The 22,894-nt window shown below is 37.5% G+C and overlaps 1 protein-coding gene across 2 annotated transcripts in view; it reads right to left on the bottom strand.

The window, feature by feature from the left end:
- Nucleotides 1–432: 432 nt before the first annotated feature.
- Nucleotides 433–22,894, bottom strand: part of SHROOM1 (shroom family member 1) — a 38,620-nt gene continuing 16,158 nt past the window's right edge. Inside the window, exons 1-8 of one of the 2 annotated variants that reach the window (XM_087955357.1) lie at nucleotides 19,388–19,514; nucleotides 17,928–18,048; nucleotides 13,148–15,913; nucleotides 8,604–8,674; nucleotides 5,422–5,961; nucleotides 3,094–3,253; nucleotides 1,458–1,730; nucleotides 433–897 (exon numbers count right to left, since the gene is read on the bottom strand). In XM_087955357.1, coding sequence (XP_087811483.1) covers nucleotides 643–897; nucleotides 1,458–1,730; nucleotides 3,094–3,253; nucleotides 5,422–5,961; nucleotides 8,604–8,674; nucleotides 13,148–15,763 — 3,915 coding nt within the window. In that variant the 5' untranslated portion in view covers nucleotides 15,764–15,913; nucleotides 17,928–18,048; nucleotides 19,388–19,514 and the 3' untranslated portion in view covers nucleotides 433–642. Of the gene's footprint in view, nucleotides 898–1,457; nucleotides 1,731–3,093; nucleotides 3,254–5,421; nucleotides 5,962–8,603; nucleotides 8,675–13,147; nucleotides 15,914–17,927; nucleotides 18,049–19,387; nucleotides 19,515–22,894 lie in introns of those variants that run through there. The other variant, XM_087955356.1, reaches the window with a different exon arrangement.

The raw sequence follows: 22,894 nt of genomic DNA on the forward strand, positions 1-22,894 counted from the left end.
CCTGAAGACATTGGGCTAATGGTGGCTTACTCCATAAAGATTGATGAAACCAGCAATGGTTATCATGACTTCAGAACCAGCCCTTGCTATGCTACAATCTTAAAACACTGAATACCTGACAGTAAGAGTGTAAATTAGATTAGCATGTCCATAACCAAGGTATATTTTTTATTGAAAGAGCCTCAAGAACAAAACATGTGATTTTAAAATAACACCTGGCAGTAAATATAAATAACAATGGAAGTGATATCGATGTTGTTTGGGATTAAAAAAAAATAAGAATAGACAATGATAAACATTGAATATATCATAAAATATATTTATGGAATTATTATTATTATAATCAGTCTGGAAAAAAACAGACTGCAGTCAATAAAGAAGAAAGGATCACATTAATTCCTTGTGAAAAGACAATGCACATTGTACCAGTCATTTCAAGATATATTTTTTTTTAAAGTGCTATCTGCAGTGAAGGTTTTGTCTTTTCCTTCTAAGAATATACTGTATGCCTGAGCCAATGTAGCCTTTGTCAATGGGATCTTGTGATGGATTGCTAGAAATAATCAAAAGGTGCCATTGCTCACATCTTAAATGATGCTTTGTTAATAGATATTTAGGAAAGCAAGAGCAAATAATAGGGTTTTAAGGAAGAATACTCTTCTCTAATCTCTCCAGTTGTTCTTCAAGAAATTTAACATGTTCCTCAAGGTCCTTTTGTTCAATCAGTAGAGTAATCTTCTCCTGAATAAAGTGTTTGTAGTCCTGGAGCTGATTCTCAGTCATGTACTGGGAAAGAATGCCTGACACCACCCTTTCTCTGCGATCCAAATTCTCCTTCAAATCCTTTGCATCTTCCCGCTGCCTGGATAAAAGTCGGTACCGCTCATTTAAGGATTCCTGAAGGTAAACATGACCAAAACAGGGTTAATAGGTAAAATGTAATGTGAATATAACATAAAGTAAGAATTACTGATTCCTTCTGGGATGTTTCTGCAAATTCCTTGTATCTTATGATTAGTGACACCATGTGTAGCAGATAAATTTAACTAGAATCTCCTTTTCTTGCTTGACTGAATCCAAGCACGAAGGACCAAATTAGATGTTTCACCATACTGAAAAACAGTTGTGGACAGCTGCCACTTAAAGTTTAAAAAAAAAATACATTTTTCAGTTGTTTTTTCAGTTTAATTCCAGGTGCTTTTCTGTTCATTTGGATTTAAAAAATGGAAGAAGAGGTAATTTTAAAGGGAACAATGACAAAAAAAGAAAGGATCTACTCATGTCCCATCATATTTCATCTTCTACCCCAACCCTGTGTAAAGTTTCTTGGATCCCCAGCCTTTCAACAATAGACAAAGACTTCACTTCAGTTCCCTGGGCAACTGAGAAAGAAGCACCAGGACATATTTGAAAGATACAATAGTACAAAACTCTACAGTATCTTTCCTGGCACTCACTTTTTCCTCAGCATCGGTGTTTTCATCCATTTTCCCCATAGCATTGTGAATCCGGGCAAGGCGGGTGGAGAGACACAGCAGCAAGCTCACAACTTTTTCTAAATCGCCCATGAACATCAGGTAGCGCTCAAATTCATTGGGTTTACATAGATCTTGCACCAGGGATTCCAGCACCTTCCCGTGAGCAGCATGTTCCAGAGCTTCAGACTGGATAAGTTCCCTCTCGTCCTGAAGAGTCTGCAATTTTGACTGGATGCTCAAAATAAGCTGCTTCTGCAAGAAGAAAAACAGCTGAAAATCTGTAACAGGCTGTGCGAATAACCTTGGGAGACAGGAGGAAAAGATGTGGATTAGACAAAAGATACCTCAGTCCACATAAGGGAGCAGGATACGAAAAGCACCCAGAAGGGACAATCCCTAGTGGAAAGGAAAAGGAGGGATTTGCAAGCTTCTATTTCCGTAACCTCAAAATAAAGATAGTGTTAGCACTTGTAGTTTTGATTGCTTGTTTGGACTACCTTGAAGGTCTCGCAGAGCCTGAACTAAATTTAAGAAAGATATCTTAAAAAGAATCAATGAATTAGGAACTGGATTTTGGAAGCACATTGAAGAACAGAATAGAAATTTTTTGACTAAAATATTTTCTTATCTGACATAACAGATACAAAGATTTACAGGATTTTTAAAAAGCGTGCCACCCCTTTGTAAATCGTGGCCTTCTAAAAATAGTATTCTTTTGTTGGTTAAATTCACCCAATCCTTCAGCCAAACTAATGAGGTGGCCATATGATATAACTCCCAATTTGTTTATTAGTACCACCTAAGACTTCTTCCAAAATTTGTAATTTTGGATCTGATCCTGATCAAAATGGTAGTATGAAGATTTCAGCTCTTTGTTTTTTCAGTATTCCTTGTTTGGGCTGAGCAGTCAAGGTTAACTCTGGCACCAAAGAAGTTTAAAAAGAGTCAGCTTTACCTTCAATGTGGCAAATCTACAAATAACATTTTGTCATGGTTCAGTGCAAACCACTTCATGTTACATTGGTCTGTGTTACAGTGGCTTCCTGTGTTACTGAATTCATTCAGTTCAGAATCATGAACTAATCCAAGAAAGATTTTACAATCTGGTCCTTGAGATATGTTGGAAATATTGGCTAGGAATCCCTAGCATTTTGATCCAACCAATCAGAAGGACACACATTTTTATGTGTGATCCAACCAATCAGAAGGACACACATTTTTATAAACTAACTTTTTACTTTAAAATATTTGTCCTGTTTTTCTCTTGTCACTCAGCAACTATTGGGTGGCTATTTAATTTTTTCTTTTCTGAAAAAAATGGTACAAGGAAAGTATTTTATAGTTTGGGGAGGTGAAGCATTGGAAATTCATTACAGTCTTATAAAAGTGTATCTATGGTGTCCATAATTCCTCGCCTGATATTCTGACAAAATGGCTTGCCACCTCATATAATTTTTTGCTTGTAAGTGAATATATTTTCAGCAGGATTTTGTTCACATTTTGTTTGTTTGTTCAGCAACACAATGCACATTTACCACAAAATAATTCTATTGAATTCAAGGGAACTTTCCTGTGAATAGACTTGTAAAGGTTGTTGTGCCATTCAACTACTTACTTTCTTACTTGTGATTCTGTCTACATCAGGAAGACTTTCTTTATTTTCATTATTTTCATTCATGATTTGATTTGTATGAAATATGTCATCTTCTACTCTGTATCCAAGCTCATTTGCAGTTCCATGATATGGATCTGTTCCACACTCATTGCTTCTTTGGCTGCAAAAATTAAAACAATCACAACATTATCAACCAAACCATGTGACAACAATTAGCCAATAGAGAAGTTATTATTCAAATAAATGGTTCAGATCAGGAGTGTCAAACACAGTTTATAACAGTGGCATCACATGACGTATCGGGACTTTCCCTCCTTCACTAAACCAGGCGTGGACATGGCCAATATGACATGCATCCGACCCGTGGACTGGAAGTTTGATAGCCCTGGTTTAGATTATTCTAGACCATTTTTCTTCCAAGCACTTAAATTGATCCTTAAAAATATGTACCACATCCACAATCCTACCTAATGTTTTTTATGTATATCAGAAACAGAATGGTATATGCTTGTTTAACTATTTCCAAGTGCAACATAGGTATGTTTTGACTGCTAAGCCACTGAACAATACTGAACAATACTTGCTTTCCTAATGTGGCGTATAGTTTTTAATGACCTGGTATGGCTGCTACTGTGCTAGTGTGAGTTAGCAAAAAAGGGAGAAGAAATTTAGATCTAGCCATGATGTGCAGGTTTAATGTTAAACTGGCTGATGAGCTAAACTGGCTGCTGTCCAGGATAGTTGTGGGGCAGATGTAGACAGTGGTCCCATTGGTCCAGCCTTATAAATAGGTTTTGGGGACGAGAGCCTTTCTAGGGGTCATGCTGTTGGTGTAACCCAAAATTTGAGAGAAAGAGTAGGGGAGAGAAGGAGGGGAGAACAAGAAGAGAAAATGTGAATTACAAAGACTCTTGTAGAAGGGAATGGCTGGAGACAACAATTGGAGAGTATAGTTGAAATTGCTGTGCAGATAAGTTGTTGGTTCCTGAGTCAAAAGGGGAGAAAAAAAGTTAACATGTGATTTATTAGAGGAAGACAAGCAAAATCCCAGACAGATGGTATCTTCACTCAAGAGGAGAATGAGGGAGATGGTTGGCTATGAATGGAGGACTTGAATCTTTGATGAAGTCCTAGTCTTTCGGAAAGGATTGTCATCCTTGAAAACCTAAATGTATCTTCAGTTCCAAAAGAACCCAGTCACACTGTGACAACCAATTAGTGGATATTGTCTAACAGGTGTTTATAGTGAGAAGAGTTCTGAAAGAATAACTTTCTTGGGATTGAAGCCAGTGCTATAAGGTTGCATTTTCAAAGTTGGAGATAATATCACAGAAAAAGATAATAAAATGAGGAAGAGAAGAAGACATCTGATAAAGGAAGAAACTATTGTTTTGTTGCCCTCTGCACCATGCAGTTCCACCAGATGGCAATAGAAATAGCACTTAGACTTGTAAACCACATCATAGTGCTTTACAGCCCTCTCTAAGCTGTTTACAGATTCAGCATATTTTCCCCAACAACCTGGGTCCTCATTTTACCGACCTCAGAAGGATGGAAGGCTGAATCAATCTTGAGCTGGTCAATATCAAACTCCTGACAATGGGCAGTGTTAGCCTGCAATACTGCATTCTAACCACTGCACCACCACGGCTCTTAGATCCTACATGTGCTCTTTTTTTTTTTTAAGTTGATTATATAAACACCAGACATTTCTGTCAAAAAATTGCCATCTTTGCAAACTATCTGATCTGAGATAAGAATATTTATTCATCTACATAATATATTCTACTTTGATTGAATCTCAGACTTTCCACACACAAAGCATGTGCTCCAGTGGTAAGATTCAATTTTTTTTACTACCGGTTCTGTGGGCGTGGCTTGGTGGGCGTGGCAGGGGAAGGAGACTGCAAAATCTCCAGTCAGAGGTGGTATTTGCCGGTTCTCCGAACTACTCAAAATTTCTGCTACCGGTTCTCCAGAACTGGTCAGAACCTGCTGAATACCACTAAATTACAGTCCTTCCTTCAGAATACTGTCACATATTTTAACAAATGCTGTATGTTCATGTAAAAACAAAAACAAAACTCCCAAAGAATCACACCAGCTTCAGGCAAATTTTGTTAGCAGGAAAAGGTGCTATTATAAGACTCCTGATTTTTTGCCATATTAGATTAACGTGCCTCTCTACCTACTGTGCCTATGATATTCAAGCACCTATGTATTTTTTCCAATTGCAGACAACCCACAGAGTTGCTAACATCCATTGTGCTGTACACGTTTGTTTCTACCCTTACATTCAATTTAAAATTCTGTGCTTCCTAAACTTACTCATTTTCTTGGGCAGCTTGAATTCCCCCATTCCTTCTGTGAGTCCTCCGTATCACTGAAGTGTTCACAGGAAAAAGTCCTTCCATAAGATCATAAACAGTCTTTCTCGAGGGATGAGGGATGAGAATATCAACCAGAGAGCTGTCTTCTGCAATAACCTCAACTGCAAGATGGCCATACGTTTGATCCTGTTGAGATTTTGACTGAGCTACGGATAACTCGTGTTCATTTTGCAGAACTTTTAAATTTGCAAACTGTTGGCTCAAATGTTGAGGTTCTTCCTTGTCTAATAGGGCTGTGCAATTGTCTGTTCTCTTTTCTGATTGATCTGATGCATCTTCCTCCTCTCTGTGCTGCCACTGGGTTCCCCCAGGATCACTGAACACTTCTGAGTTTTCACTTATTTCTCGCTTCAGCTCAGAATTCTTACTATTTTCTTTGGAGAACAAAGACAATTCAGCTTCCTGACCGTGTAAATTCTCTAAGGATTTCTTATCGTCTTCACTGTCCGCAGAATCTTCTTTCTCAGACACAGAGAAGCTGGAACAAAAAAGTAGATACAGAATGATACAATTCCACAGAGTCTTCTTTTTTAAAAATGATACTTCTTATGAGTCAATGCATGGGCTGTGTTTACATATGGCAGTAAGCCACAATATACTTTGTTTAATTTTGGTTTAGGATATTGTAGAAACCCAAATATTGTGGTTATATCCCAGGGCTTCTTTAGATGTCATTTTTCCAAACTTTAAAAACAAAATTAGAGCTGCACTCTACCATAATCTCACTTACATATGTACCAAGTAGTATATACATTTTATACTAAAATAATAACTTTAAAAAATTAAATAGCTTTCCCCAGATGTTATTAATTTGGAAACAGTATTGAAAATTTCTTTGGACAGTCTTGTTTTCTATTTCCCGTCTACCCAAACTTAATGCCATAGAATTTTGAAGGGTGCAAAAAATTTAGTATAATAGTACTACTGTAACATCATAGAAAGTGCCATAAATACTTCACATGTCTCAGTCATGTTCTATTGGGATTAGTATTTTTTTTCTCAAAAATCCCCCAAAAAAACACCACACCAGAAGTTAATTATAAAAATTCATCTAAAGATGTACTTGTATGAATTAATTTAATAGTAGTGTTTTACATCAGTTATCTAAGCACTGAGTTGCACAGGTGATATTTGAAGAGACCTATGTACATCAAATGCTTTGTTACTATTTACTGACACCTAACAGTTTCACAGCTGAAATAGTCTTCCCAGTTCCTTCAGAGTTGAGACTGAACCCTTTTCTTATCAAAATACTACTTTATTTTGTAAACAAGTTTACATGTTTAATTCCTTTATTATGTTAAACTTTATATTCCAAAACTGCTGAAATGTGAATTCAGAAGAACTTATCCAACAAAAGAATGTTTAGTTCCCATTCATTATTTTAAACATATTTCTTGGTTTATGTTTATGTTTTGTAATAGTGGCAAATATTGCTTGGGCTGCAGTCACTATACTAATACTTGTCTTTATAAAGAAGCATGCGGATGGGGGTGGATGTTGCAAAAAAGAAAATTGATGTTAGGTTTGTGCATGGTTTAGTATAATAGCTGTGCTCCTCTTTTTGATTCAAGTAAGTTGGAAACTTCATCAGCCCCTAACCTCTAACGACTTACAGCATCTTTGACAAGGTCACTAATGCAGGTCATGAGCAAGGAAGAAAAAAGCACCCAGATTGCAAGAAGAATTTTTAATGCCATCATTAGGGCTAAAGTACAGAATGTAGGAAAACTGATAGGAAACTTCAGCTTCATTTATAATTGAGGACATTACAAAAGGTACCTTGGATAGTTTAAATCTTTTCTTTTCAGGCTTTCTATTACCTAGACTGAGCTGCTATTTATAAGTAACTAATGAACTCTGCCACCTGTTGATTGTTCGTGCCTATAATTCCTCCCATTTTTTCTCAGCCTTGTCACAGTCTTCATAATCTCATCAAGGCTCTGCTGAAGTGATAGAATTTCTGTTTTCATTACTGCTATTTTGGCATAACAATGATTGGATTACTCTAGAAAATGCTATAGGTCACTTCTGGGAAAATAACTACACTAATCAGCTTTTACCTAATAGTTATATCACATTATTATGTGATTGCTTAATATGTATATTACCACATATTTAATATATTTTGTAGTTAATTGCCCTAAGCATTTTCGATGAAATGGCAAGTTATAAATCTGACAAATTTTTCAAGGCATTTTCTGCTATTGGTTCAATCTGGAAAAATGTCCTTTTTGAAATACACAGTTTAAGCATAAGTCTGTGAAAACCTTGATTGTTTTGATTGTTTATGGTGAAAGGCAGGAAACATACAAGAGAGATAAGAGTTTTTGTGTGAGCAACAAACCATTTTTTGGTAATGCCAAGAGTCAACACTGGAGGAAAAAAATGGAAATGTAAGAAAAGGAGAAAAATAAAAGAAGAAACTAAAAATTAAACAGCTGCAGGATGGAAAAGTTCAAAGGCTTTTAAAAAAAGTATTAGATGATGGCAGAGAAAAGAGGATCTGGAAGCTTCTTTTGGAAGAGAATGCAGAAAATGATGTTCAGAAAACCACAGAAGTATATGTAATTATAGTACATATGAATGAGAAATATGAAAAAGAATCTTTGGTGGAATGATACAACAAAAGAAGATTAGGGTGAGGGGAAATGCATATGAAAATTTAGTTTACTTTATTGTCATTGCACCTTGTACAACGAAATTAAATACCATCTTCAGTGTACATTATGACTATGAAAATAAACAGAAACACACATCCTTCACATTCTATACACTGAATTGAAAGCCTTGATATTGCATTAATATTGCAATATACAGTAGAATTCAAAAGAGTTACTACCCTGGGATAGAAGCTGTTTTTCAGCCTATTCGTCCTTGTTTTTATTATTCTGTACTGTCTGCCAGATGGTAATAGTTCAAAAAAGGGTGCCCAGGATGAGATGGATCTTTGTGAATGCTTTGAACTTTCTTAAGGCAAGAATTTCTTAAACTTTCTTAAATGCAAGAAATTTCTTAGACCCTGCCTGAAAAGCACACATCGGGGACTGTGTTCATCTCTGCATATGAAAACTTTAATGAAGTCAACTGGCCAAATTTATTATATGGTCCCCCATTTACCTGTGATGCGCAGCATAATATTCATGATCCTGAGATGATGTGGTTGAAAAAGCTATAGGTCTATAGTAATCCTAAAAAATAAAAAAAATTCTTTTAGAAAATTTCATCATTACAAAGCACCCATGTTGGTTTTATTTTTTTACTTTTAATATAAACATGTTGATATAAAATAACACGTTAGCAATGGGAAGTGAGGATGTTTGGGGCCAAAGCATTGTACATGGTGACTCTGGTTAAAGAATGTAGATTAATAAGAATCCAAATAGACATGTTTTCAGTTCAAAGGCAGAAACAAAGACTTTGATACCTACCAGACCTAGTGGCCTGCCCAACACCAGGTCAGCTGATTGCCAAGATAGGCTTAACTATGGACCTGTTTTGCCCTGCATGGTATTTCAATACTCTGCAAAGCATTTTATCCCTCATTATGAGCCAAGCCAACCACTGATACAACGTTCACCCAAGAGATGCCAACCCTAGAGAGAATCCAAAGATTGCTTTATAATTTCTAAATTTAGCTGGCTACACTGAGTCACTGGTCTCTTGCACCTAAATGGGCCAATCGAAAGACCTCAAAGATTAGGCATCTGATACAAAATGTTGACCAAAGTTTGAGCATGAGAATATTTATAGCTCAGGGATGAAATGAGGGGCCCTTGGGGCTCTCTAACTTTGGTGGTTTTCTTGCAGACCAAACAATTAGCATTCATCAATGTGGATGAATAACTGCAATACTGAGAAAAATTATTTTCACAACTATTAAGAATGCAAAATAACAAGGGGAAAGGCTAGCTGACTTCTACCGAAGGGATCCCTACAAGGGGATTAGAAGCGGCTCTTCTCTCACACAAGAAATACAGAAAATCCAAGCAGACTAAACATTTGGTTCACACTCTCTGAGCTTCCTAGTGAAACCACTGACTTATTGCCTAAATCAGGGGTCCCCAACCTTAAGCAACTTTAAGCCTGGCGGACTTCAAAGCTGGCTGGGGAATTCTGGGACTTAAAGTCCACCAGACTTAAAGTTGCCGAGGTTGGAGACCCCTGGCCTAAATAGTGATCATATGGCATCATGTCACTTTGCTACAGGTAGTCCTCAACTTACAACCATTTGTTTAGTGGCCATTCAAAGTTACAATGGCACTGAAAAAAGTGACTTAAGACCGTTTTACACACTTATAACTGTTGCAGCACCCCCATGATCCACATGATCACAATTTGGACAGCTGGCAACTGGCATGTATTTATAGCTATGGCAGTGGATCACCTTTTGTGACCTTCTGATCAGCAAAGCCATTGTGGAAGTCAAATTCACTGGACAACTGGGTTACTAACTTAACAACTGCAGTGAGTCGCTTATTAACAACTGCAGCAAGAAAAGTTGTAAAGTGGCAGGGGGGGAACTCACCTAACATCTACCTTGCTTAACAATAGAAATGTTGGGCTCAGTTGTGATCGTATGATAAGGACTACCTTAGTATTCAGAACCAAAGAGGGAAAGGTGCTCAGATCTGATTTGGATGGGCTCACAACACCTGATATCCTTAAAAAGGGAGCCAAGAGATGTGGTGTCTCTAAGAAACAGCTAATTCAAACTGTAGTATTGCATAGCTGATTCTTTCTTGCTCCAGATTGAGCACCTCTCCATCCATAAAATATGCAGTTACAATCAACATATATTCCTCTTCCTCTCTCTCTCTCTCTCTTTCTCCCTCACACACACATGCACACACATGTGTACACACATGTGCGCACACGCACGCACACACACACACACACGCATGACCAATGAAATTTCTTTTCAGCACTCGTAACTATTCAGGAAGAAACATACTTGGGGAAGTGGCAGAGTCACTGCTACAAAGGGGAAAGTTGCAATTTTCCTGTACTGAGTGTTATAATTCACCCAAAGCATTACTTTGCTTTCTGATTTGTTACATTCATATACATACATATACATATACAAATTAAAGAAAATCAGAAAACAAAGTAACACACTATACAAGAAGCAGAATGTATAAGTCTCACGATACAGCGATATGCTACTCTAGTCTGCTTATTTCCATGTCTCCTTGAGTTCGATGACCTATGAACACAGAAAGCCGGATCATAGTGCAGACCACTGTTAATCTAATCCATATCATCTTTCATTGGGAGCAGTTCATAAGGTCTTGGATGTAGAGTTTTCACAGTGCTTGCTACATGCTCAAATACTAGAGGGCCATGGTTTTAACTGGTCCAGTTGCAATCAGTAGGTGTAACATTTTGGTTATCATATTTTAATCAATGAAGCCAAATTATTCAGGTATTTCAAAATGTAAATTAAAATAAATAGCAGAGTTTAAGAATAAGGGAATGTTCATGAAATTCATAAATTCAAATTTTCTGTTATGTCCACATAATTTTACCAAGAAATCAGGGACCTCTTTTCCCCCTAGTCTTTTAAAACAAACAGCTCAAGAGTTATGATCTGAAAAGATGTAAGGTTCTCTCATTCTCTGTAACATGAGAACTATCCCTCTTCTTAAATTCCAATTAAAAATGTAAAATGTCTTCTCCATTCATGCCCTCCAAATTAATTGGAACGCAAGTTTCATCATTGTCATCCCACCTGGATATATCTGAAGGACCTCTAAGCCATGATTCAGAAAATCTAGGAAACCAAGTACAATGATCCACTGAACTTTTTTCTGTTTTATTTTTTACATTGCTATATGAATACTCATATAAAAATGTTTTTAAAAAACATTTAAAAACAATTGTCCCAAAGGTGCTTTTTTAGGAGGCAATTGGACTTTCTTGTTTTTTCTCTGAAGATGTTTTTGCTTCTCATGTAAGAATGAGAATCTTTAGCTCTGACAGAAAATGGAAGGAAAGGACAACCATGACCTAGAGGACTGAGAATCTCTACAGACATTTTTTAAAAAGGTTAGAGAAAGTTTGTTATCAGAGAAATAGGTAACTGAAATCTCTTGAGCTGAAGAAATAGGTAATTGAAGTTTTGGCACTAAGAAACACGTATTTCTTGTTTAGTGTGGAAAAATAAATGTGGAACATGACAGAAAATTTTAAAAGGTAATTTCAAAAACAATAAGATTCAAGTATTAATAAACACAGAGAATTGTCCATGGTCAATAGCATTTTTTTAAAGCCCAAAATCAAATTGGGAACATAAAGAAGCAGCAGATTACATGACAAACTATAGAATAATATTATATCTTCGACAGACAGAAATCAGTTGAGTTTCAGTATCTGTGTCATGGCACATTACATGGTATTTGATCCCCTTTAAACTCAAGACAAAATCACAAGCATACAGAAAATTGTAAACTTTGAAAGTAGTTTGTCATCAATAAATTTCACATAAAAATAATTTTACATGAAATGCAAAATATGACTTCCAGCAAAACACCCAAAAATGATTCGCAATGAAAATAATATTGTGCTGCCTCATTCAGGCTGTTCCCGGGGGTGGGGGGGACGACAGTTAAAAAGAATTTGGAAGCCAAGGATGTCTTGGCTTCCAAGGATATTTCTGCTCGTCCCATCAGGATTTATGGAGTAGGATGGTCCAGGTCCCTTCTATGTCATCCTGTAAGATCTTCTCTATCATAGCGCCTGCCCAATTGAATAGCATCACCCTGAAGATCCAGGTGGCTCTGATATCTTGACCTTTTATAAGGCATTAAAAACCTGGATGTTCCCACAGGCATTTGGGCCAGAGTGAACTAAATGAACACTGATGGCGGTTTTGTCTGTTCTCGTGATTTATCACCTGAAATGCAACGATTTTTAGAATCTAGTTTACATTATATTATTAAGACTACAGTATTCTGGATTAGTATTTTTGTGTATATTTTGTATGTTGTGATGTTTCTTTCTTTCTTTTTTGCCTTAACCCTCTCTGCCATGAAAAGTTATTGCTGTGAGATGGAGGACTACATATATTGTTTACATAATAAATAGAACATAAGAAACCAGAATTTTATATGACACAGGAAACCTTAGCCCAAACAATTCTATATCTAAGATAAAGAGGAAGGTATTACTTAGTCTCTCATTCAAAATTAATGATAGGTTTTTTAAAAAAAACCTATCATGACAAATCTGCTAGTAATCTATTAACTATTTTATGATATTAAAGTATTGGGAAAGGAAAAATAAAAAATATTATAGCAAGTTACTGTTTAAGTCACAGTGATTTCAGTGAAAGAGAAAGTAGACCAGATATTTTCTCCTTCTTTCTGTTTAATTATTAATGCCCAAACATACTGAAGTTCAACTGACATCATTGGAATTACAGTACAAGTGAGGTAATTTTTCAGATTATGAACTTTATTCATTCTTCAAGATCATGCTGGAAATAAATGTGACAATGAAGCATAAGTCATGCCTTCCTCCCTGAATTTTTTTCATTCAGTAATCTCTTCAATATATTGCCTTTACACAGATGAAATTCAGACTCATATGTATACTAAAGCATACTAAAGGAAAGAGCAAATTATCAGCAGAAGTAAATTATGTATGAATAGCTTCATAACTACCTGAACAGGAGAAGGAACTGATTGGGATCTTTCTTGAACTCTGCTGGAAACAAAACCTGAGTGAAGAAAACTTTGAGCAGGTACATATTTGCTGTTATAGCTTTCTTCCCTGATAGCAGGCTGTGCTTTTGAATTCAGCAGCTCAGACTCCAGCGATCTGACAATACGTCTATCAGCTGTGGTGGTTGTACAGGTTAAAGTAGGGAAGGTAGAAGGTGGTTCATGAATTCTTCCAGAAGAAATAGGGAACGGAAATAACTTATTCTGTGACTTCCTATTGGTATCAAGATTGGAAATGTTGTCTTCTGGAAGCCTCTTTGAACTCAGAATTCTGAGTTGTGAAGTCTGCTGTGACCAGTTCTTTGCTATGGTAGGCTGTTGCCCAATCTTTCGTTCCATGTACTCTAGGAGTGCATTTTGTTGCAATTGCTTCAGTTCAACTTTTGAAATGGCCCTGCCTTGATTTGCCAGAGCTTTACCTCTGATTATCCTTATTTCCTGTCCAGTAATTTCATCAGAGCGGGATCTTGCCTTTTTCTGTCCCCATGATATATTTTGATCCTTCTGGTCATCCAGTTGGTTGAGCTTATCAGGTTCAGAATAAGACATCTTCTTTTGTTCTTTGGTTGCCCTTTTCCTGGCCCCAATTCGAACGGTCGGTGCCTTTTTGGATTCCCCATCTGGATAAATATTTTCCTGTGGCTTGGATGGAGGAATTGATTTGGAGTCCTCATTTGTACTAGATAATGACAATGACCTTAGATGTTGAATAGACGGCCTTGAAGAGGGCTTCTCTTTTAGACGAACAGGCAAGCTCATCTGTAAATCCTTCCTCTTAAAAGATGTCTCTCTTAGGACTTTCTGTTGGGCAAATTTAAGTTTTTCTCGGTAGTCATTCTTGAACTTTTCATCCAAGGAACCCTCATTCTTGTTGGCAATATCATCCACGTGGCTGTTACTTTCTTTTGGCCTTACTCCTGGTTCAGCCAAGCCTGAATGATCGCTCCTTGGAGATTTCATCAAAAAGTCTTCATGTTCTTGATCCTGATTTTTATGATTCATAAGGCTGGAATTTCTCCCACCAGAGAGATAATAAAGCAAAGGTGTTGTCTTCCTATTTATCTTGATGTTGGCAGAGTCATTCTGGGGTTGACTTTCAGCCTTTGAAAATGGCAGTCTGGGAAAACCAAAAGGCTTGAGCATTTCCTCCTGTCTAGGATATGCTAAAAGGCTGGTGCTGCTGGTTGTATTCTGCTCTGCTTTTCCAGGGCCGCTGAATAATTGAGAAGCAACTTCCTCTGCATCATAGTTGAAATAAGATCCTGAAGGTGATGTCTCGTAAATCTTACCGTAAGATATTTCCGTAGGAGCCAAAGCTTGAGATGGCAGGTTCTGGATTTTTAAAGGTTGCTGCTGCCAAATACTTCTGTTGCTTCCTTCCTCAGAAGAGAAAGTGCAGTCCTTATCTTCATAGGTATTAATTATTCTCGGTGTAGCTTCATGAGGAACAGAGCTGTCAGCATATTTTAAACCTTTACTGCTGTTGTATATCCTGTGATCGAAACCTGAATAATCATCAACTCCTAACAGGTCCTGACCGTAAAGCTGCCCCTCCCGTTTCCTGGGTACTACAGCCCCTCTCTTCAAATCTGCTTTTCCAAAGCGTGGCTTGTGTACACTGCTGGCATAATACTGTTTGTTCTCCAGTGGATCATTAACAGGTTTGTGGTTGGTCTGCAGTGAAAGGGAAGGATTAGCCCTCGTTGCCTCTGGAATTTTATAAGCATGAATTGCATTCTGACTAACCCACGTCTCCTGGCTCTTCTTGTCCAAAGAGCCAGATTTTGACTTTTCTTGAAGAATAGAAGGCTTGGTGGAAGAGGTAGTGCTATTCTTTGTAGTTCTCAGGTTAGTAGGACACCCAACCACGTCCTTTTCTGTGACTGGACTTTCATTCTGAGAAAATGAGAGCCAACAGTCATTACAGCAATTTGGTAGGGTGTGCAAAGGAAGCCCTTGGTTGCCCTCTTCCGTGTAGCTTTCTCCTTGAACATTACTGCTGAAGCAAATTCCAGCATGAGTTTCATCCAAATTTCGGTTAGTTTTATAGTGATCTACTTGAGCTGTTGGGGATGGCGGATGAGAAAGCAGAGGTGAGAGCCCGGTCAATGGTGATGCAGTTTGGTATAACATCTCAAGAGTTGGCTTGGTTCCATATGATTTGATATATGCAGGGCTGTCCAACCTAGGGTAATTGCCTTTTCTCACTATCTTGTTTTCATACATCTGTCCATCCTCAAAATGTCTTGCACTGGGATTACAAATATTTCCTATATATCCTGAATCCATGTATGGCACTTGCTTTAGAGGAAGCAAATCATGTTCACCAGAGCCTAATGGCGTAGGGACTTCTGGAAGATTTGAGCTCCCTGAGAAAGAACTGTATGCAGAATCTGTTTTTCCAGAAACGTGCCTATATTGGTCTATGCCAGGAAGAGGGGCCTCTGGTGAAAAAATGTGAACATTGTTAGGTGAGACCAATGGTGACAAGAGCTCAGCTATTTCTCTGACATGTCCAGGGTGCCATTTTGATACTTCGTTATCAGAGGAAGACATTCTGTATTGTGAACCAGTCTGGTCTTCCAGAAAAGAAGTAATCTGAAGAGATCCCTGGTCTTATTGCCAGGAATGCACATATTGAAACATATTTCTTTGGAGAAAGTTTCACCCGTCAGCTTCACCTTTCATGAGAAGAGGAGATGGATGCTAGAAAAGAAAAAAGAGAATTAAAACACATCTAGTGCATCTGTTTTGTTTTTGTCTAGCTAATCATTAAGATGATAAACCCAGCAGCACACTGATTAACCCCAAATGTTTTAAACAACCAGTAGCATATCTTATAAAGAAAATAATCTATCTCTCATAGTATAATTTTTAATAATTGCTCTTATGATTGAATATATCTGTGAAACTCTGGTGCACAATTATTAATATTCCACGCTTATACCTTGTGAAATAATTGTGGTATTGTTTTCTGCCGTATTTTATAGATGTAACTGTTACTGGAATTTCAGTCTTATAATTAATATTATAGTTTTTATAATAATCATATTACGTATATTTTATCACAATACAGCAAACAAATACCTGATACCAAATATTAGGAGTAATAGCACAGAAGCTGTAATTTTGAATCCTAGGGTCACATGAATTACATTTACATGTGCATTAACATTAGAAGAGGAGACCATGTTAACTTTTATCATCTGCTACATGAATATATTTGCTTTACAAATTATCTATCCAGCGATACACTGCTGGCTGATGGTGACACAGCAAAAGTCGTCACATTTATTGCACTTTTATCCAGAAACATTTGATCGGTTAGCCTTAAAAAAATTGTTCAAACTATCTTTTCATGCAAAGATTTTATCTGCTTTTGCCTCTGCTGTGTAAAATTTAAGCAGATTTTGTTTCAACTATTTATTTATTGGCAAATAATACAATTCCTCCATGAAACCTGTCTCAATCAGAGGAAAAACAAGGTTGGGTTGTTTTCACAGGCTTCTGTTTGAGTAATAAGTTTTTAATTTCCTAGTTCCTCATTCTGGAATTTGACTCTTGTTCAGACTTTGGTCACTTAGAAACTGCCAAACCCTTGTGCAATTTTCCTTCTTCCCACCTTCTCTTCTCTCAGCAGAACATTCTCTCTTTTTTTTTTCCCCATTTGGTTCTCCTGGTGCCAAGAAGCCTTTACTGTCTCTGGATATATTTGAGGCTGAAACTGCAAACAAAGGATCCCACTTGATCTCCAGCTCTGAAGACACCATAGGAAATATTAACTTTCTATGGTTATATCTTAAGTGGCAAGATTGTCCCTTTAGTTTTCCTAATACCATATGAATTTGAAGATATTTTAAATTTAGCTAGTGATCTTTTTCATTTCTCACTCATTTCTCATTCATGGGATGCAGTGGCTCAGTGGCTAAGACATTAAGCTTGTTGATCTGAAAGGTTGGCGGTTTGGCGGTTAGAATACCTAACACTGCATAACAGAGTGAGCTCCCGTTACTTGTCCCAGCTTCTGCCAACCTAGCAGTTCGAAAGCATGTAAAAATGCAAGTAGAAAAATAGGAACCACTTTGGTGGGAAGATAACAGTGTTCTAACAGCCTTCGGCGTTTAGTAATACTGGCCACATGACCACGAAGATGTCTTCGGACAGCACTGGCTCTTCAGCTTTGTAACAGAGATGAGCATCGCCTCCTAGAGCCAGAAATGACTAGCATGTATGTGTGAGGGGAACCTTTACCTTTAACTAATGATCTTTATTATTACATAATAGTAAAAAGGAAGAGTTTGCATATGAAAATGCCTTAGAAGGTTATCCCCATAATTCACTGGCAGGAATTTTTTCAAACTATTAAAAAAACATAGTCCAAAGAAGTGAGCTCACTGTCTTTCATTTTTAGACAAAAAATTATCATGTAAATAAAACCTTGAAAATCCCCCCCAAAAAAGGCACATGACCAAAGAATTTTTAGAGCTTTTTCTGAAATAAGCCATGCAACTAACAGCAGAACTTACGACATGTATGAATCAAAGAAAATATTATTAGCGGGGGAAAAGAATTATAGCTGTATTTCAAATACTTTGGATTCTTGTCAGCAGTGTTGGGACATTCAAATTCAATCCTCATCACATGCGTTGAACTATTTTAAATGATACTAAAGCCAGCATAGCTGATACTGCTTAGCAAGTCTGCTGAAATAGCCTTTTACCTCAGAGAAGAATAATGGTATGTTTATCCTAGTCTGATCCAAGGTTATTTTCTTGAGTGGCGGTTTGGATTCTGTTTAATCGTTGAAGGAATCCTGGCAGCGAATTGCTAAGGTCTCTTTGCTGCCAAAATAAGAAGTATGTGTAAAAAGAATGCAAAGAAACCACCTGAGCACCACAGCCCTGATTATCATGCCACATAAGTCACGTTGATAGGGCTCCTGAGAGTTACACTGGTTTTGTGACCTTATTGAGATGAAGATTTTCCACACCAGAATTCACTACCAATATGTAGCTAGTACAATATTGGGAAGGTGGTATTTTTACTAATCTAAATCAGGCTACACAGCGAAAGGCAAGATTTTATCTCATTTTAAGCTCCATAATCAGTTAGGATAGTAATGAACTTTTATTTCCCTGTCTTATGTTTGGATTTAGACCCCAGGAGGATCTCAATGCATGCTGGGCAAATAGTTTCTAATCCAGTTAGATAAAGTAAGACTGGTATTTAAAGAATCATGAATCATTCTCCAGTCTTCACTGCCACATCAAAGGCTTAGCTAAACTTAAATGTATGTCTTAATTGGCAACATGTGTAAAGCACTTGAGCCACTTAATTTTCTCCACCTGGAAGAGGGGGGAAATGTGGCAATTTCCTACGTAGACTATGGAAAGATGACAGATAAAAAGTCAGAAATCTGTTGAATCACAGAGCAGTAGATCAGGGATGGCTGCACTCATAGCATTCCCAGAGAGCTGCAAAAATAAACAAAAATATAATAGCATATGTTGGACCAGTTGACTTCCAAATTATTTCTTAGATATTTCTCAAAATAGTTTTGGCCAGAACAAAATTCAGTCTGTTTTGGGTATTATATTCTAAGTACAAGTGACCTACACTGTGACTATATCTATGTGGTATGTATTTATCTGTCTGTCTGTCTAGTTGGATGCAGTGATTAAAGTGCTGCAAACAGAAAGTTCTGAGTTCCAGTCATCTATTAGGCATAGAAGTCTGCTGGATGACTTTGGCCAAATCTCTTTCCAAGCCTTAGCATGAAAAACGTCTTGAAGGAACATTGTCAAGTCACTTCTGCCAAGAAAACTGCATGATCCTGTCCATAAAGTTGTCAGGAGTTAAGATTGACTCAAAGGCACAATCACACACTCACATACAGACATATAAATAATATATATTAATATACAGAGAGAGACAAATTCAATATACCTTCCTGAATTTCGAGTTGCCATCTGGCCGTTACTGAAATATTTGCCCACCCAAGAGCAAATCACATATCACACAATGTCATTTACCAGCCAGTTTTAAAAGCTTTTGCCCCATCTTGTTCTCATCTCTACCAGCTGAGTGACAAGACAGCAGGAATGAAGAAGCAAAGCATGGGCGAAATGTGCCAGAAGAAAGCATCTTTCTTCAGTTGTGGAGGTGGGCTAAAGAAACAACTACCTGGTGCAGAGCAGTCAGATTTTATTTCTTCGTTGCATTGCTCCATCCAGTTTTCAGGTGGTTGCAACCAGACCATATGGGGTGTCTAAGCAATAGGGATTGCCCCAAGTATAACACACCTCATTATTCCTGTTTCAAAGATGGTATGAAAAGGGAACAAGGCATGAAAAACATTATTTTTTCAAAATAACCAAAGAGGGTAAAGAGTTAGTTACCGTTTTGGACATAATGTTTTCTTGGAGAAATTGGACCTGGAGTAGAGTACAAAATTCATCTAATGATCATGAGGCTAAAGAATTCAGAGTTTACTGTTTAAATGGTCTACAGATCTCACAAAGATTATTGTTAATCTTTGCCAGAATCAAGTTACTTTCATAGCCCCAGGAGGGTGTATTGGAAAGGTACACATATTTTCAATATTTTAGTATATTTGTCCCAGGTTTGGACAGAAGGTTACTAGGTCAATGGGTATAAATTTCTGGGGGCTCTGATGGTATAGCTTTTATGAAGGACATATTGGTTTACATGTTAGAAAACCCAAGTTCAAATCAACTACCTTAATGTATCGCTATGCCCTAAATAAAGTTGACAGTTGTGAATCATACATCTTAATGACAGGCAAAAGTTTTGGCCTCCAAAATAGCAATTTCACTGCAAACATTCTGAGGTCATTGAGAAAAATAAATAAATAAGCTGTCTCTCAACAGAGCTCTGCATTTCAAAACACGACAGTCAATATAGTATAATAATATGAAGAGTTGAAAAAATGAGGCCACTGGCACTGTTGCACTGACTCTTACAGTGTCCAGGAAAGGAGGAATGGGGTGATCAAAAAAAATTAAACTTTTTAAAATCTCCCTCTTTGCTTAACCTGGACAATTACTTGCAACCTACTTATCACTGCTGTTGATCTGGTCTACCCTCAGCCCAGGAAGGCCACTGGATGACTTAGACCAACCTACCTCACAGGGTTCTGGTTGTGTGGAGAAAGAATGCTGCCTACCCTGCCTTGACAGATGAGTTTTATACCTAATAAATAAGTAGACAAGTTTTACCTTCCTGACACCTCAAACACCAGCCACAATTTCTGTAGCTAGCTTGTATGATAAGGAGATGACTCCTTCCCATCCTTAAAAACAAATTGAGGCACTCCAGGACCTGTAGTGCTGTTCACAAGGCTTATATTATGGTGAATTCTTTCTCAAAGTCCTGACAATGAACATGCCAATAGGCTGAAATCTGCATCACATCGGAGATGTGATCAACTAACCTATAGAAGGTGGCATCTGCGTGATTCCACATTTATCTCTGCATGGTCCTCCTCTCTAATTCCTGGTCCTTAAAAATGTTCATGTTGCAGGAATTAGTTATCTTTTTGGCAGTGTCTAGCCATCCTTTGTCCTTGATCATTCTTACCTGCCACTATTTATGGGTTGTTGTCTCCTTAAAGAGATGAACACAGCAACACATGGACATAAAGGAAACTACTCACTGGGGCTTGAAATAGCATGCCATTTGGATGTAATAAGTGGTAGTAAATAAAAACCAATCTTCCCCATTGCTTGCCTAATAAAGCACAGTGAACTCTTTAGCTAGCATTTGTTGGCATCAGGGGTGTCAAACTTGTATCGTCATGGCGACATCATATGACGTATCACAACTTTCCTCCCCTTTGCTAAACTGGGTGTGGGCATGGCCAGCACATGACGCATCCAGCCCTGCTATATATGAAAGCAAAGAGAAGCACAGATGATTGCTGGGAATGTGAGTACACAAAAGATTAAATTTGCACACATATATTAGACATCATGACTTAATTGTGCCACTTGTGTGGTGATGTTATGAATGATGTTGTTGTTTTGACATAATATGGATTCTGCAAGTTCTTAGAAGCAATTAGAGACATGTTTAGCAATTTGATCGTCAAAAGATTACTTTTCAAACTAATAACACACTGATGAATTACATCCAGTTCTAAATGAGTTCAAACAATCTTTTCTGGATACCCAGAATAAGATACCCGAGGCAGATGCTTCATCTGCCTAATGGCAGAGCATAGCTCATATGAACAATTGTAGAGGTTTCTGAGTGCTCCATCTCACAGCATCTCCTGGCAGAAGAATGGGAGAAGGAAGATGCTGCCACACACCTTCCTGAGAAAGAAATGTCATTTTCCATACAAGGGAACTTACATGTATTTTGGATTTCAGTTGGAAGGAGGTATAACTCATTGTAGAGTTACCCTCTCCAGTTTCAACAACAGTTTTGATATCAAAACTTATTCTGAGCTTAGGGTTAGGGAAATCAGCCAAGTTGGGTAAGAGGTAGAAGTGGAAAATAGTTAATTGATAAAGTAGATCTACAAGACAGATTAAAGAAGAGGGAAGGATAAACCAAAATGATGTGCTGCTTGATGAGCAGAATACAGCCCTCCCCATGTTGTGTGCAGAGTGATGAGATCTGGGTCCTTTACCTTAATGATGGAGACTAAGTCATAAGGAAGAGTACAGTCATGACAGTGGAAATGGCAAATAATAGAGAAGGGTAAATCCACTAATGTTATGCAGTAAAGTCACTAATGTCTGTCTGTCTATCTTGTATTTATTGTGGTTTTGCAGTAGATTATAATAGGCTAATATTAGTTTTTCAAGATAGCCCAGACAGGAAACCAAAACCATGAGTACTACGGGAACATGACCTTTATTGTAGTGTTACCATAACCGAAACTTGTATGTCTGAAAGCACTCCCTGCCTTCACTTTATTTTTGAGAGAATTAGGGAAGATCCCTTCTAAGAAGCTTTCTCCTCCCCTTCCTTCCTTTGGATTTTCTCTTATCAAACCACTGCTGGGCTGCAACTCTTCCTCCCGTCTCCCAAGGTTACTCTCATAGTCCATTACAGCGACCTTATTATAATGTTTTTAATTCTACATGTGTACTATTCTTAGTTACAAGCACACAACAAATACATCTATTAGGAGTGGTGATGGAAAAGTAAATATACACTGAAGAAATAATCAGTTCAGGAAATAAAGAGGTGGTGGTACAAAGAGGAGAAGAGAGCCTAAGGGTCACCGGAAAAAGCACCATGCCCTCTGGCTTTGTTTTTCTAAAAACCATGAAGAGATCAGAGGCCAAGGAGAACTACGGTAAGGCTGGATACCCATTCTGATTCTGAACCATCTTGCATGCTCAGACCTTTGTATTCACATAATCTCAGCAGTCTTAGAAGGCAAACTTATTTATTCTCATAGGGAAATAATAAATAAATAAACAAATAAGCAAATAAAATCATCTTTAGAGTGTGCCACCTCAACGTACATCACACACTTAGCCTAAAGTCTATTTGGAGATGGAAAATAGGCATGGGTCCATTTTTGTCTGCCAAATGTGTTTTGTTAATATTTGTTGACCATAATAACCCTAAACTGTTTTTGAAGGTGATTTGAAAGGGACCACTTCTCACTCCTGACTGGATCTTCAAAGTTTGATTTTTGCCCATTTA

This window comes from Notechis scutatus, chromosome 2 (genome assembly GCF_049901735.1).
Source record: "Notechis scutatus isolate UNSWTSFEM ecotype Mainland chromosome 2, rNotScu1.2, whole genome shotgun sequence".
NCBI classification, from domain to species: Eukaryota; Metazoa; Chordata; class Lepidosauria; order Squamata; family Elapidae; genus Notechis; species Notechis scutatus.